The sequence below is a fragment of the Gymnoscopelus braueri genome, assembly GCF_963280865.1.
Source record: "Gymnoscopelus braueri genome assembly, chromosome: 18".
In the NCBI taxonomy this organism is placed as follows: Eukaryota; Metazoa; Chordata; class Actinopteri; order Myctophiformes; family Myctophidae; genus Gymnoscopelus; species Gymnoscopelus braueri.
Window position 1 is genome coordinate 42,864,933 of NC_137618.1, and position 17,205 is coordinate 42,882,137.

The 17,205-nt window shown below is 45.8% G+C and overlaps 1 protein-coding gene across 1 annotated transcript in view; it reads right to left on the reverse strand.

Moving 5' to 3' along the window:
• Positions 1-17,205, reverse strand: part of thsd7ba (thrombospondin, type I, domain containing 7Ba) — a 271,757-nt gene that overhangs the window by 20,205 nt on the left and 234,347 nt on the right. The window contains exon 21 of the mRNA XM_080456937.1: positions 15,681-15,826. Coding sequence (XP_080313063.1) covers positions 15,681-15,826 — 146 coding nt within the window. The remainder of the gene's footprint in view (positions 1-15,680; positions 15,827-17,205) is intronic.

The following is a 17,205-nucleotide window of genomic DNA, read 5'->3' on the forward strand; positions in this document are numbered from 1 at the left end:
GATTATATATTTTTTAAAGCGATCATTTGTAAATGATTTAGTTCCAGGAACCCCCAGAAGCAAAGATTTGAGTTACAAATGTCAGCAAAAATAAATAAAAAATAAATCAAATATTTGCACAGCTTTTCAAAAATAGCAGATCTACAAGCTCATAGTGCGGCACTCGGTGCCCGCTATGAGCTTGTAGATCTGCTATTTTTGAATAGCCAAAGAAATCTAAAGTGACAAAGATACGTTCCCGGTCTTAAAGAGTTAATAGTGTGCATGTAATATACAGTATGTGTGTGTGTGTGTGTGTGTGTGTGTGTGTGTGTGTGTGTGTGTGTGTGTGTGCGTGCGTGCGTGCGTGCGTGCGTGCGTGCGTGCGTGCGTGCGTGCGTGCGTGCGTGCGTGCGTGCGTGCGTGCGTGCGTGCGTGCGTGCGTGCGTGCGTGCGTGCGTGCGTGCGTGCGTGCGTGCGTGCGTGCGTGTGGTAGTGGGCTGCAATACAATTGAGATGTTGGGGAACTCCAGAGCAACATTACTGTGAATATTTACTATAAATATTGCATAGCATGGTGACGGTTGTGTATATGGACATTACACTATGTATGCAAATCGATTCACTGCAATACAATGCCGTACAAGGTGTGCATACTGGAACTTAGAAACGGCTTGTGCTGAAATATTGTCCTTGGCGTCAGGTCAGTCACAAAAGTGATTCAATTTCTATTTAAACAGTGTATTTGAATAAGCTTGTTGTTTGAGATGCAACGTCTCTCTCCTTCTCAGAAAATGTTGTGCACATCTGCTAGCCTGCAGGTTAGGATCGCTCTCAAGCTCTCCTTAATTGTGGTGAGAGTTTCCCTAAGGAATATTGATGACATGCACCTACAGCACCAAAAGGTAGGAGTGAATTTGGGACACTGAGAATGTTTGGACACTTAAGACTGATCACCGTCTAGAGTGTCCTGTTGTACAGTATATGGGGTAGAACTCACTGTGCAATTAAAATCTTGAGTTCTCCGACTAATTAGCATGTACTCCTGGGTGAGTTCATTTAAAATGTAGGCATTTACTGTAGCAGACAATCTTATCCTGAACAATATACAAAATGCAAGATTGGAGTGGCGGCAAACAAAGTAACTTGGATGCCAACAACTAGGCTGCAGTCAGAAATTGAAAACCAGATTTACAAACATCAACATTAATTCGGACGACACTCTCATTACAAACAAGCTGGATGTAGCTAAGGTACGAATTCTTACTCTATTTGACCGACCACATCAAACATGAGGTGGACGCGGGCAAATACTGCGGCATGGTCATGCTGGACCTCCAAAAGGCATTTGACACTGTAAACCACTCTATACTTATTGATAAGTTGAAAGCAATCGGTTTCGATAGCGCATCAGTGAACTGGATGCAATCCTATCTGGAGGGGAGAGAACAGGTGGTGGAGGTGAACGGAACCCTGTCCTCACCCCTCCCAGTGAGCTGTCTGTGGCGTTTCTCAAGGAAGCATACTAGGGCCTTTACTGTTCCTTATTATGTGAACATAATATACTTAAAGTTTCTATTTATTGGCATCACAAAGAAAACTTGTTTTTTCCAAGGTATTGAAGAAAAATACCATGACATTAATTTTACATAATTTAAAAAATATATATTCATATAATATTATCATTAAAATGTTAGTGTTTCGCCAATAATTTGGGGTCCCACTCGCAATACCCACAGGGCCCACCAGTGGTCCCCGGCCCACATGTTGAGAATCACTGACGTCACATGAAGACCAAGATTCACGAGCCAAGAGCCGTGCCGCTCCTAGGTGGATGATCCCAAGATCCACATAATTAGATTTTTCATTTAGCCTTTATTTAATCACGAGGAAAATCCCCCATTGAGATATAATCTCGTTTTTCAAGGGAGACCTGGCCAAGAAAGGCAGCAGGCAGAACGCACAGCACTGAAACGGCTGGAGATTACTGAGGCTTGGATAAAAATCTGGGCACTCCTTGGTGAGGTGACAGGCCATCACCGCAATGTGTGCCTTTTAAAGACAGCTGGCTGTCACAGTCGCTGGAAGAAGCTTTCCTAAACACCTGCAACAAAAAGATTCTTAAATACTTAAACCCTCTATTCTTAGTAAAAAGTTACAACTCAACTCCCCCCCCCTGTCTAAACCAAATCGCTTTGCTTAAAATAGCTGATACTCTATTTATACCAGATTTTTTTGTCCAGAGTCAAACAAAAAAAAAAAATAAATAAATAAACACAAATAACATTCTGATAGATAAAAAAAAAAAACTTAAATTAAACATAACGTTAAACAACACATACAACGAAATATAATGAACCACTTTTTTTTTACATTTGAAAACGTTCACCTACTGTGTAACGGCATGGCCCAAAATACAGGGACACCAGGTCGAAAGTGGTTAAAAATCACGGATCATGATTTTGCACATGAAAGAAGACCCTCAGTTTCTCAGTTGTCAAGAGGTGTATTTGTCAACATGACAGCGCAGAATAAATATATTGTATTATATTATTATTTTGTATAGAGTAAAGAGAAAATAAAAATCCAAAGCAGGCATCACTGGACTTCAATATGAAATTAAACCGAAAAAAAGGCCTGCATGACATCACATTTCACATCTGTTGCCCTCTATTGCAGCAGCAACACAAAATTGTTCACAAAACTGTCTTCTGTGGTGTCACGCCCTTCAGTGTGAGAGTTGGCACCGTGAACCAACTGCCAGTCCATTAAAGTCAGGTTGGCGGCTGCTGGTTGCAATGCTCAACGAGGCAACAAGGTGGTCATCTGTCACTGTGTTGTTCAGGTGACTTTGACTCGAAAGCTTTCGTGTGAGAAAACAGACTGACAGAGAGGTTCAGCACACTGATCCAAACATCACAGTTAGGTAAAGTAGATCAGCGGTTCCTAAACTTTTTTAGCTCAAGACCCAATTAAGAGAAATTTGACAGGACGCAAACTAGTGAAAATAGCCTATCTACAAGCTCACAACGCGTTGTGAGCTTGTAGATCGGCTATTTACACTTCTTAAAAGCTATATTTGTGGAATATATCGATTTATTTTTTTATTTTTTCAATTTTATTTATGAAATTCTTTTGAAGAATGTTTTTAACGTGTGAAAAAATGCGTACAAGTACAAACAAGTCATCCCAGCTATAGTCTGCAATAACTTTGACATGTTCCACATCCATAATTTTTCTATATGGGTGGGTAATTAATAATGCATAAAACCACATGCTCAAGTGATGCAAAGTCAGCAAACCAGCCCTTAAACTCAGCCAATATAATAATAATAATAATAATTTAATCCCCTGTAGTTGTTTGGTGGGTATTTGTCACTGTATATATTTGCACATAAATTAAACTTGTCTTCTGCATTCAACCCATCTTAACACATTCACTGACAGAATTAATTAATTAATTAATTAAGTCAGCCAGTGCCAGAGTTTTTACTAATCTTTCGAGACCCACAGAATATTTTTTTTCAATGACGATGTAAACACCAGAAAAAGACGGGGAAAGACGAGTCCATCCGAAAAATAAAAAAAGTTTTATCGCGATCTTCCGATCTTAAGTTATCGGCAGTTGAATATAGCTTGTTTTCACCAAAAACGCAATCTGGGAAAATAAATCAGAGAAAACTTTACTTTTATAAATCCTATAACATTAAACCGGACCGGCTGGATTTTTTTTTTATCACATGATTTCCGGGTGTACTCTTCTTCGGGAGTCCTAGGATCACTCACAGGTTGCAGAAGAGCGCCCTCTATCGTAATCACTGAAAACTAAGAGTTACTTCCGTAACCCCGGTTTTGTAAATTGCGAACGAGGTGTTCACATATGGGAAACAGCGCCCTCTGGCGATGTACAGAAGCTTCACATTCACTCCCTCAGGGCCAAACCCTTTTTGGCCCGATGGGTCTTCCGTCGCTTTCCGGTAGCCCTCTTACCCGAGGGCATAAAAGGAGACCGGAACGCGGAAGTCATTCTCTTGATACACCAGCTTCCTTCTGCCTACGGTGAAGCAAAAAGAAGGGTGTTTTTGTGAACACCTCGTTCGCAACTTACAAAACCGGGGTTACGGAAGTAACCCTTAGTTTTGCTACATTGCTCTCTCGGTGTTCACATATGGGAGATATAAACCCCCGGAATGTATCTACAAATCGAGATACCACAATACCTGCCCCAGTACCGGGCGCCAGGGGCGTGGCCCTCAGCACCCAGGCGCCATCAGACCCACCGGGTCTGAGGCAAGGATCAGGAAAGTAGGGCCCTGACACACCATTGTCAGCCCTAAGAACTAAAAGACAGGCACAGCCTGTCCATCTTCGTGGAGGGCCCTGACAGACCGAAGTCCGCCTTACTGACCTAAGGCCCGGACGTCGGCCTATGACATACTAGGCACAAGGGCATGAACAGATCCTACATCCGTTCTATGCCCCTACCCACCTTCAGGTGGAAGCCACACCCCGGACTGCGAGCGCCAAAGAAGACGCCGCCACGTCCAGGCTAGAAAAACAGCGAAAGTCAAGGAGACTACCAACTCGCTGTCATGTAGACGTCCTGAAAAACCCGCCTCTGCAGAGGGCCCATGACGTCAACACCCCCTAGGAGGCACAAGGGCATGAACCGACCTTACGTCTGTTCCATGCATCTACCCCACCGTCAGGTGGAAACCACGCCCAGGACTGCGTGCGCCATGGAGGGCGCTGCCACGTCCAGGCCAAAGAGAGCAGCGAAAGTCGAGGTAGACGACTAACTTGCTGCCGTGTAGGCGTCCTGAAAACCACACCTCTGCAGAGGGCCCAGGACGTCGACACACCCCTAGTAGAGTGCGCGCTCAGGCCGTCAGGCACTGGGGCTCCGCTACTAGTGTACGCCAGGCGAATAGCATCCAAAATCCACCGGGAAGGCGTTGACTAAGCCACCGCCTTCCCCGTGACCCGGGCCCCAGAGAAACGAACAACCGGCTGGGTCGGTTCTGGGCCACAGTCCTTCGGACATACACCCTCAGGGCCTTCACTGGCCAGAGACAGTGCAGCCTCCGATCCACCTCCGGGCAACCGGAGGCAGGTGAAAAGCCACCACCTCAGTAGGCTTCAACCACTGCTAGGTAGTCTTGGGGACAAACGCCGGGTTGGGTTTGAAGACAACCCTACCGTCACCTCCAGCGAACCTCATGCACTCTGGAGTCACCGAGAGGGCACGAATATCGCTCACCCGTTCCGCTGTCAACAGCGCAACCAGGAGTACCGTCTTGAACGTGAGGAACTTTGGTTCCTCCGTCTCCAACGGCTCAAAAGGAGGACGAGAGAGTGAGTCGAGCACCAGGACCAAGTCCCAACGCGGCGAACAGGGACCTTGAGACAGGATGTGCACGCAGCGCACTTCATGAACTGGCCCACAAGGGGCTGTTTTACGTGGTTTTCCCCTCGAAGCCAACCGTGGCTCACTGAGATAGCCGCCAGGTACCCTTCGATTGTGGAGAAAACGTTTCCCAGATCATACCTATCCTGTAGGAAGATCAGGACGTCTGCTACCGAAACCTGGAGCGGAACCATGCACAGCCGGGGACTGTCCCAGATACCATTCCTCGCACACGCCCTACTTTGTCCCGTAGAGAGACCTAGTGGAGTGTGCCCTAGCGGCCTAAATAGTATCCGCTAGTAGTGGAAAAACAGTCATTTCAGCGAACGAACGACCTTGTCCACGTTCACGGCAATGAATAGTTCAATTGACTCGTTCACGTTCTCGTTCAGCAGCTCCACTCTCTAGTGTGAAAACGCCCTCGTGGGAGCGTCTTTGTTTTCTACGTCGCACGTACAGCCCAACCTCCCGTCCTATACGCGGGGGGAGGGGATGGGGGCATGCACTATAGTGTGAACGTAACCGTCCCAGAAAAAGAACAAACTCGTTCACATTCACGGCAAGGAACTAGTTAATTTTAGCGAGTCGAACCTGAACGATACCCCACTGGTAGCCACCATTCTAGGAGGAAAACCAGTCGCAGTCAAGTTTTCCCTCCATGGGCCAGACCCACAATTCTATTTCTGCGGGTCTGGGATGAAAGGTTTCGCCCTTCGCCTGCTGTCGCAGATCCCTGCGTAGCGGGAGGGGCCAAGGTTGCTTTTTAGAGGAGGGGAGCTATCCCCGACCTCCGGGAGCCCCGTACCGGAGCCACCAGCAACGCCACCAAGCCTTGGAGTCTGATCCGTTCCGGAGTGGGGTGGATCAGTTCCAGCGGAGGGCACGCATAAGGCAGCCCCCACGACCATTCGTGCGCCGGGGCGTCCAGGTCCAGCGGAGCCCGCTCTCTCATTGAGAGGAACAGCGAGCAATCTGCGTTCTCCTCCGCGGCAACTAGGTCCAGATCTGGTCCGCGACCCTGGTGCGGAAACCAATCTGAATAAAAGTCTCGCCTCTGGACAGAGGATCGGTTCCCCTGTTCAGAAGGCCAAGTACATGAGAGGCGCTGATTGATTCCAAGTGTGCGTCGCACCACAAAATCAAACCTCCGTGCCAGACTGTTCAAGGTAGGAGATCTCGGACCTCCTTGCTTGTTGGTACAGGCCATGGTCGTGGTATTGTCCGTCCTGACCTGAACGTTACGTCCACTGATGTGGGGCTCAAAGTGTTTTACCGCCAAAAGGACTGCCATCAACTCCAAGCAGTTAATGTATGCTGTCCTCATGCTGCGGTTCCACAGACCCATGGCCGTCCGGCCCCCGAAGGTGGTGACCCACCCTGTGAGGCTGTCATCGGTGGCGATCATCATTCTTGAGATGATCCTCCCTACCGGGACGCCCTCCGACAGGAAAGAGGCTACTTTCCCTTGTTGGAGGGACTGCATGCATGCCGCGGACACTGTCACACGGCAAAAAACCTGAGGGAGCTCAACCAGAGAGACCGCATCCAGTGCGATACCTATAAGGTAGCGTGATGGGACTGGGTGAGCACACACTTCGTGCACTTCTCGAAGTTCAGTGTGAATCCCGGGGAGGTCAGGTGCGACACCACCAGTCTATGGTGATGACATGCATCCAGAACGCGAGTCCGCACTCAGCAACCAAATGTTCTATGTAGGTTGCGATGCGGACTCCCCTCTGTCTCAGAGGAGCTATCGCTTGAGTGCATTTCATGAACATCCTGGGACTCAAGACATTTCAAACGAGAGGACCAGGTACCTGTACACACGACCCTCGAACTCGAAGCGCAGGATTTACCTGTGCGGCGGGTAGATAGGGATGTGGAGAAGGGCGTCCTTGAGATCTAGTGAGCTCTTAGATCCAAGATAGGACGTAGCCCCCTCCCCTTTCTTCTTGACCAGGAAGTATCTCGAGTAGAAAACGAGCCGGCTTTCTCCTGGTGACACTGTCCTTACGGCGTTCTTGCGTAAAGGGAGGCAGTCTCCTCTCGCAACGTCACCGCCTCTTGACCACTAGCGTGTAACAACAGTGCTCTGTTGGCCATGGGTGGTCTGGTGGAAAAAGCAGTATGTACCGCCAAACAGTTCATTTCAGTGAACGAACGATTTAATTCACGTTCACGGCAATGATTTGTTCAAAAGATTCGTTCAAAGAATCGTTCAAACCGCCAAACAGTTCATTTCAGTGAACGAACGATTTAATTCACGTTCACGGCAATGATTTGTTCAAAAGATTCGTTCAAAGAATCGTTCAAACCGCCAAACTGTTCATTTCAGTGAACGAACGACTTAATTCACGTTCACGGCAATGACCAAAGATTCGTTCAAAGATTCGTTCAAGGATTCGTTCAAACGATTCGTTCAAATGATTCGTTCAAGTTCGGTAGTGCTCCCGGTCCCGGTGGGGCGTAAGGGGCTACTATGTGCATGCAGACGTGTGCACCTGATCCCACTAACATGACTGCACAATGCACAGTCGCAGGAGGAGTTAACCAGTCCGCCTGTCGTGTGTGCGGTGTGCTGGGGGGGCATGAACGAAATCGTGAACGTAACGGTTCCAAAGAGGGAAGAGTGTCCGTTCGTTCACGTCAAGCACTAGTTCTTGTGAAAGGATCGATCATAACCGACACATCATTATACTGTCCACTCGTGTGTGACAACAAGGCCCTGTTGGACATGGGTGGTTTTGTGGAAACTGCGGCCTGTACCCCTGTGCTCTCATATGAAGCACCCAGGGGTCGGCGTTGCATTCTTTGCATCGCTTGATGCGGAGTGACAAAAGATTTGGAGGGGTTGTTATTAATGTCGGGCGTACGCGAGCCGCCATCCTGGCTGTACTCGTTGGCCCGGCAACCATGTTTGGCTTTTTCCTGGTAACACTTCCCTTACGGCATTCTTGCGTAATAGAGAGGAGATCTCCTCTCGTAACGTCACCGCCGTTTGACCACTCGCTTGTGACAACAGTACTTCGTTGGACATGGGTGGTTTGGTGGAAAATTGCAGTCTGTAACCCTTTGCTATCGTACGAAGCACCCAGGGGTTGGGGTTGCATTTTTTCCATTGCTCGATGTGCAATGACAACGGATTTGGGGGGGTTGTTATTGTATTCGAGCGTACATCAGCCGCCATCTTGGCGCCACTCGTTGGCCTGACAACCGTGTTTGGTGTTACTTCCGGGCCCATGTACGCGGCCATTTTGGAAATACTGGCCACGCACGTGGGCGCCGCCATTGTTGCCGGCAACACGTGTCTGCGAGCAGCAGCGGCCATCTTTATTGGCAACACGTGTTGTGCAGTGGGGGCGGCCATTTTGGCTACCCCCACCTTCCTTACAACAATTTGGCTTATATTTACCTTGTGACTTTCTTTCATGGACCAAGGAAAATTTTGGCGTGACCCTTGTAGGAAATGACGGTTTTGGCCCGCCATAACGCCTTTTCTCTGTCCAACGACCACCATGGACCCCCCGTGGGGGGTCCGTAGTGGTCGTTGGCTCATTTTGGGTACTTTTGGTTGCAATCTTCTTGGTTGTTTACACAAGCATTTTTTGTCATATAAGCAACATTCGCAACATAAGCAGGGGACACAATCACATTCAACAGTGCATACACATTCACGTAATTCTCTACAAAGACATGTGTATTCAACTGTGCACGCATATTCACGTAATTCTCTACAATGACATGTGATTGCGACGGCAGGGCTTTTGGTTGCAATTCTTTTTTGTTTTTTGTTTTTTATTGCACAAGCACTGTATTGTCATATAAGAAACATTTGCAACAGAAACAGGGGACACAAGTGCATGCACATTCACATTCACGTAATCCTGTACTATGAATTGTGTGTGTGTGTCTTGTAACTCGGGGCTAGTAGCGCAGTTTTCTGTCGCCGCTAGCTCCGGTTTGGTGGGGTTTGGAAGGCGGGGAGGCGTCGCTGTCCCTCTGGTCAAGCTGCTCGCCTCTGGTCGGTAGCGGGTGGGGCGGAGGAAGACTGGGAAAAGCAAGCTGGACCTACCTGCCGGGTCTGTGGTGAACCACCGTGCCCTTCCGTGGGTGACGCACAAACCGAGTACTCTACCAGCCCATTCTGTGGAGTATTTGTTGAGAAAGATCTCCTGTGTGAGGCGTCGCATCTCAGCTAGCGCTGGTATAGCGGCGTCTCCGGTCTCGAGTTGCTTTTTTAAATTTACACAGACACTTACTTTGTCATGGAAAAACATTTCGAGCCACACAAACAAAGGGAACACATAGGCATGCACATTCGGCCAGATCTGTACGCTGATGTGTGTGTGTCCACGATGGCGCGTGCGTCATGGTAGACTGTGTGTCCCACTCATCCAGGGGCTGTGAGCAGGAACGGGTGTCGCGTCCTCACCGGGGGGGAGGGGAGATCCAAGCTGGCTCCCCGGTCGTGGCGATCGGCGGTAGTGTTAAGCTCTCGTCGAGTCATCGTAGAGGACGTAGGTGGCTAGGCTAGGCTAGGCTAGACTAGGCCAAGGCCACTGAGCTAGCTAGAGGCCAGGCTAAGCTAAAGGCTGTATTAGCTAGGCCGAGGTAACTAGTCTGGTTAGTTTAACGTCCGTAGAATGCTGTGTTTTCCTCGTCCGGAAAAGCACGGCGGGGATAGGAGGGAGAGAAGGAGGTCCGGGGAACTCTCAATGGACTGAGAATCCTACCCGTCGCTTCAGAGTTAGTAGAACCCGCAGACCTCGATCTTGTAGAAAGGTGAGAAGCTCCTTCATCGTAGGCAGAAGGAAGCCAAGAGAATGACTTCCGCGTTCCGGTCTCCTTTTGTGCCCTCGGGTAAGAGGGCTACCGGAAAGCGACGGAAGACCCATCGGGCCAAAAAGGGTTTGGCCCTGAGGGAGTGAATGTGAAGCTTCTGTACATCGCCAGAGGGCGCTGTTTCCCATATGTGAACACCGAGAGAGCAATGTAGCAAAACACCAAATGACTTCTACAGACGTCAATGGCGGTGAAGCGTTGGATTTTAACACGTTCCCTGCCATTGACGCAGATCTACGTCATTTCAAATCCAACACTTGACTGCCATTGACGCAGATCTACGTCAATTTAAAAAAAATGATTACGCTAGAGGGAGCCCCTCGCCAACCTATGAATGATGTTATGAGGTTTAGAAAAACACATCTAGCTTTTTTTGATGAAAACAAGCCATATTCAACTGCTGATAACAACAGAACGGACGATCGCGGTGGATAGAAGAGACTCTCTCCCCCTCCCCCCAGACATCTTTTGTTTACATCCGTGTCCACATCGTGGCTTCCTTGGGTCTCAGTGGATCGTCAAAATAAGGTAAAAACGCTGGCAGAGACGGAAAAAATGATCAATTAATACCTGGCAGTGATTGTGTTAAATGACGTCTATAGACGTCATTGGCATGTAACGTGTTAACTATTAGGAGCAGTGGGGAAGTGCCATTAATATGGCACCCATGGGTGCAGCTAGGGGTTAAGTGTCTTGCTCAGGGACACTTGGACACATGGACTGGGCGGACCAGGGGGTTGAACCGGTGACCCTGTGATTACCAGACGGCCTCTCTACTCGCTCAGCTATGGCGCTCACCCTTTGCTCTTCACCTGCTCAATGTTGTGCTGACTGTCCAGATGCCTTGTTGTCATGACAGTTCTGACTGCAAATGCGGAGAGCAGTGCAGGTCATCTCTTTGCAGCTCATTTAACCCATTCAAACCGGGAACGCATCTGCGTAACAACTTTATCCATATTTTATACTTTGGCTATTCAAAAATAGCAGATTGACAAGCTCATAGCGCGGCACAGAGTGCCGCACTATGAGCTCTTTGAGCTTGTAGATCTGCTATCTTTGAAAAAATAAGTGCAAATATTTGGATATATCTATTTTTAAAGGGAACATTTGTAACTCAAATCTTTGCTTCATGGGGGTCCCTGGAACTAAATATTTTGAGATGGGGGTCCGCGGCCAAATACATATAATTCTGGGGGTCCTTGACATGAAAAAGTTGGAGCACCACTGATATAGCAACAAAGTTTCAAAGATTTGCACACATTTTCACGATTTTTCAAAAATAGCAGATACGAGCTTGTATATCTGCTATTTTTGAACAGGCAAAGAAATCTAAAAATGACAGATTCTTTCCTGGTCTAAATGGGTTAACAGTTCATTTTTAGCTCGACTTTGAATGAATTGACCATTAGGGAACAGTCAGTCACCAACATTTTTTATACCGCACAAACATAAAAAAAACTATCACACAAGCATTCAATGATACTATACAAAAACAATTCATTCCAAACTATGTATGTATATCCACTCCTTTACCTTGCAGCTATGAATTCAGTTCATTTGGCATCTTTGTCAGGTATACGAGGGAAGTCAAATCCATCAGCCACTGTCATCCAAATGTTCATATGCTGCATGGTTGGACACACAACCCTCATGGCAACATCCATCACATTCAGTATTTTTTCCCACACAGTGCTTTCAGGCGAATAATACAATGATAGAAGAGAAACTGGGGGGAAATTACAGATTTGTTTGCACGATGCTATGAACACATACACGGCCCCATGGCTGGAGCACTGTCCACTCTATAATGGAACCAAGTTTTGACTGGGGGAAATTCTTGGTGTCGAAGTCCATGATGATCTGTTTACGTCTGGAAACTCCCGTCCAGGACGGGCTTCAGACGCGCCTCCTGCAGGAGACTTGACTCAGATCTGAACCCATTTGATTTGGCGTTAGGAACCCGTAGCGACCGCATGCCCTTGCTGACGCCGAACCCCGAGTACGGTTCGAACCCACGACCTTCCGCATGAAAGGCATATGTTCTATGCAAGCATCAGACACAAATGTCAAATGGTTCGGCTATGGAATATAGGCTTGTGAAGATGTCTGACCAGAGACTCACAAAAAAACGTTTTAACTGGGATTTTAGATTTGGTCACCCCTGGACAAATGAATTGATATCTTTATTTTATTCTAATGATTTGTTTTTTATTTTTCAAAACAAGTTACTATGTGACGTTCATGAAATTAGAAGTACAATATTTTCCAAGTATAAAGAAAAATGGTGCAGTGATATATGGTATTAACCTAAGTTGCGAAATTATTGTCTCATAAAGGACAGGTACACTGTAAAAACTTATGTGAAGTATAATTGAAGCAAAAGACAACGATCTCTCTGTGCACAAATACGGTTAGGAACATTACCAATAGCTCTGAGACTGGCAGGTTTAATATCACTCCAGAGGAAGAGAGATACTGTTTGTTTTGTGAACTTTTTATTTTATTGCTCTAAATATGATGACATAAGAGGTATTTTTTAGTAAGATGTCTTCTATTTGTGGTGATTTCCTTGAGTTAGATGATTATGAAAAACCTGTTTTGTTAAAGGAGATTTTGTTGTGGCAGATTTTATTTGTCAAGTTTGGGAGAGAAGACAGAACACTCTGTATAATTCTGAGCTGTAATTGAATGTATTATTTGTATATATTGTAAACATGCTGAAAGCGTAAAATGGTGTCTTATAAACCCATGAGGATTGGGCACTTTGTGTGCAGGACACGGAAATAAAAGTATCTATCTATCTGTTCTAACCGCTACCCTGGTATCGAAGTCCATGACCGCGTGGAAAATGTCCTTTTCCATGACAAAATTGCACGAAGCTCCTCTTGTGCACTCACTCATGTCATCTAACACCGGATGGCAACATCAGTAAGAGAAATGCACACAGGATTTGCTGTCCTTTTTTCAGCCGCGACCCCCCACGTTCTCTGAATTCCCCTCACATCTCTGTGTGACTGTGGTCCTGGACAACTGAAGGGTGTTGATGACATTCATCATTTCAGTCCTGTTCTTAAGCCATTAAAACCGGGAAAGCATGCTGTGTTATTTAATTTTAACCACTAACAATAGCAGATCTACAAGCTCATAGCGCGTCACTTCGTGCTGCACTATGAGCTTTTAGATCTGCTATTTTTGAGAAATTGTGAACACTTGTGCAAATCTTTGAATATATATATACCGTAATTTTCGCACTATAAGCCGCACCTGAATATAAGCCGCAGCAGCTAAATTGAATGATTTGTACATGTATAAGCCGCACTGGACTATAAGCCGCGGGTGTAAAATCCATAGATTTAGGAGGTCCCCTAGTGGCCGTTAGCTGTAAAAATCCATAGATAAGCCGCACCGTTATATAAGCCGCAGGGTCGAAAAATGGGAAAAAAGTCGCGGCTTATAGTCCGAAATTTACGGTATATATTTAAAGCCAACATTTTTAACTCAAATCTTTGCTTCTGGGCCTGGGGGTCCCTGGAACAAAATATTTTGAGATGGGGTCGGCGGTCAATTACATATAATTTTGGAGGTCCTTGACATGAAAAGGTTTGAGCACCACTGACATAGAAACGTCCATTTTCAGGAAGCTGTTAAGATTTAAAAGGCATTCCTAGACTCAGCCTCGGGTCTTAATGGGTTAAAACAGCCAAACAAATACTTGGCAGGCTGAAAGCGACGCCTCCTTCAATATCTCGCCATCCTGACAGGATGTCTCGAGTTTGGCGTGAACTTGGCATACGTGATAGGAGGCTGCAGTGGTCGCCATACCTTTTTAGACCGACCAGCTTTGTTAAAATAGACTGCTGTGTCGCTATAGTTGAGATTTTAGCTCCTTCACCTTCACTGTCAGAAAGTGTCATTCCATGTTCCGTTCCTTTTCTTCGCCATCACTGTGCCATTGTTACAGATAAATCCGTTTTCCATTCTACATAATGAAAAAATCATCTTCCCATTCTGTGTGGAAATGTCACTGTATGTCTTCTGTCTCTCGCCGTCTCTTCCGGAACTCATTCTAATACAGCTGTCTTGTCTCGTCTCATTAGCTCTGGTTTAAAAGTATTTCAGAGAATAGCAACACTCACAGAACTGAATGTTTGCCTGTTATCACATGCCCCAGAATAGGGACACTCATTGGTCAAGTGGTTAATTATGGTTCTTCATTTTATTTCACTTTAAAAGTTCTGCTGTTGTTTACAAAAATGTGTTAACCCTTCAGTGAAGATTCAATATAACCTCCCCCCACACACACGACTCCGGCGCTAATAATAATCTAGCATTGTTCATCCCATGTGAGAGCACTGGATAGCAATGTCAGTCGGTTCAAGTGTTACTTGTATACTGCTGTATGTATGGTCATTGTGTTGTCTGGTGAAAATTACTGGAGCATTGATTGCAAGACAAATTTCAATGTATTTGAAATTCGTAATATGTGAATACGTAAATACATAATTCCCATGATTAACAAAATAAGACTTTTTTTGAACTCCAGAAATATTATGTTGTAATATAAAGTGATTAGTAATTACGTAATTATGTAAAGGAATACTCCACACTTTTTCAAGCGTAGCTCTTTATTGGTAGGAGTAATAGTCAGTACATACAGTATAGTGCTATAGGTCGGTCAGTACTCTCACAGCAAATCAAAAGCAACACACTCACACATTGTTGTATAGTTGTTGATGTCTGTGTGACTACAACACCGCGCGGATATCAAAAACTACAGACGTTTGAGAACTGTGTCTTTGCAGTGACTTCTGGGTATTGTAGGATCAGATAGCGCAGCACCATGTTTAGAATAGGACAGACATGTTCCTTTAAGGCTGCATGATTGCCCAGGATGCTGTTCTTGTGCTGTACCAAATGTAAATGCTGTCATCTGAAAATCCATCAGAAGGCAGATAAATCTACTGTAGGTGTAGTGGACAGATGGTTGAGGGACACAGATCTCGGTTGTGCACACATGCTCTGCTCCACTGTGTCAAAGATGAAGCAACAGTTAACAGCTGCTACTGTGGTACTAGTCTCTAGATCAGTGGTTCTCAAAGTAGGGTCCGGGGACCCCCAGGGTGGGTTTCATTGAGGGGGCTCATTGAGGTCCCCAGCTAGGGGATATTTCACTTTCATGTTTGGGGTCATTTAAACGTCTACTCAAGATGTTGTGACCACCCCAGACCGTTCAGTATTTAGATTTGATATTCATTCATCAGACACCCTTCCAATACAACAATTTAAAGCCTTATAGATTCATTGAAAACACCCATCCTTGGTTCTGGTGATTGATATTGTTCTTCTAATGCGTGAGGGGGCTGTGTTTTTTCAATTACTTCTTTCATTTAATTTATTACCATTATTATTCTTTTTTTCATTTCCCCCAAAAAATATTTAACGGCGAGCATACCTCCACAGCACAGGGGGACCAGTCTCCTAATAGCCAGGTGTAGCAGGGCTGTATGGGGCATGGCTTGGTCTGGGTGAGCTGGCTGGGGCATGGACGGCCCTCCTCGTGAGCCTGCTGCAGGATGCTCCTGCTGCGTTCTGCTTGACCTGCAGGCACAGCACAACATGCACACAATGGAACAGAATGGAATCGAATGGAACGGAACGGAACGGTACAGCACAGACCATAACACCGCAACACAGCACAAGTTGAGCTGTGTTAACAGGTAACCCATTCAATCTGGCAATGCATCTCTGTCATTTTAGATTTTATTGGCTATTCAAAAATACCAGATATACAAGCTCATAGTGTGGCACTGAGTGCTTGTAGATCTGCTATTTTTGAAAAATCGTGAAAATGTGTGCAGATCTTTGAATACATATTTTCAAAAGCGAACATTTGTAACTCAAATCTTTGCCTCTGGGGGCTCCTGGAACAAAATATTTTACAAATGTTTGCTTAAAAAATATGTATTCAAAGATTTGCAAAAAAAAATCACGATTTTTCAAAAATAGCAGATCTACAAGTTCTATGAACTTGTATATCTGCTATTTTTGAATAGCCAAATAAATCTAAATGACAGAGATGCGTTATTGGATTGAATGGGTTAAGGTAGCTCTCCACCAAACAGACTACTACAGATTACTACAGACTGGCAGTTCGAATGAAGTCGGGAGATCAGTCGGTTGGAAGGTATGAAAAAAAGTTGCTGAATGCACCTGAGAGCCAACACCAGTCACCAACAATGTTGTCAGACGGCTATTGTGGTGCTAAGAATAGCCTACGGCTTGATGTCTTTTTCAACAACAAGCCCGCCGCTATTCGACGGTCGAAAGCCAACCAAGCTTTCGACGCTTCCCTACAACTTGCGACCCGACGCGACAGTGTGTACCCACCGCCCATTCAACAGCAGATTTAGAGTAGAATAGAACAGAATGGCGATGCCGGAACGGTGGATTCAAACCGGCACAGCCTCTAGGAAACGCTATTCTTGGGCCTACAGTTTGAGGATGGTACATGTTAATGTTTATTGGCTCTTGGCTTATTGGCTGTTAAGTGTTCGTTTGTTTGACACACAGAAGCGAAACCAGTACAGGCAGCGCTAACAGCTAAGAAAAAAGATGGGTCTAACAAAAAGAGACAACCCACCACCACAAATATTCTGGCTTTTACTGTAATTAATTTCTCCACTGAATGTTTGGTCTATGCACCACCCTGTTCCGTCAAATAAATGGGAAGAGGGACTTAATATTTGATGGCCGGTAAGATCACTCGCACATTGCACATTACAGTATCAGCGGAATGTTGTTTGACATTAATTTGGAACACCACATCTACTTTGACGGTTTAGACAAAACATTACGATAGGCAGCTATCGGCCAAGTGTACTATTTTACCACCGTCGAACCAGAGGCCATAGACTTGTTTATGTGTATATGTCAGAAACAACATCACCAGAATCATGTCACGTCACAGGTGTACAGGT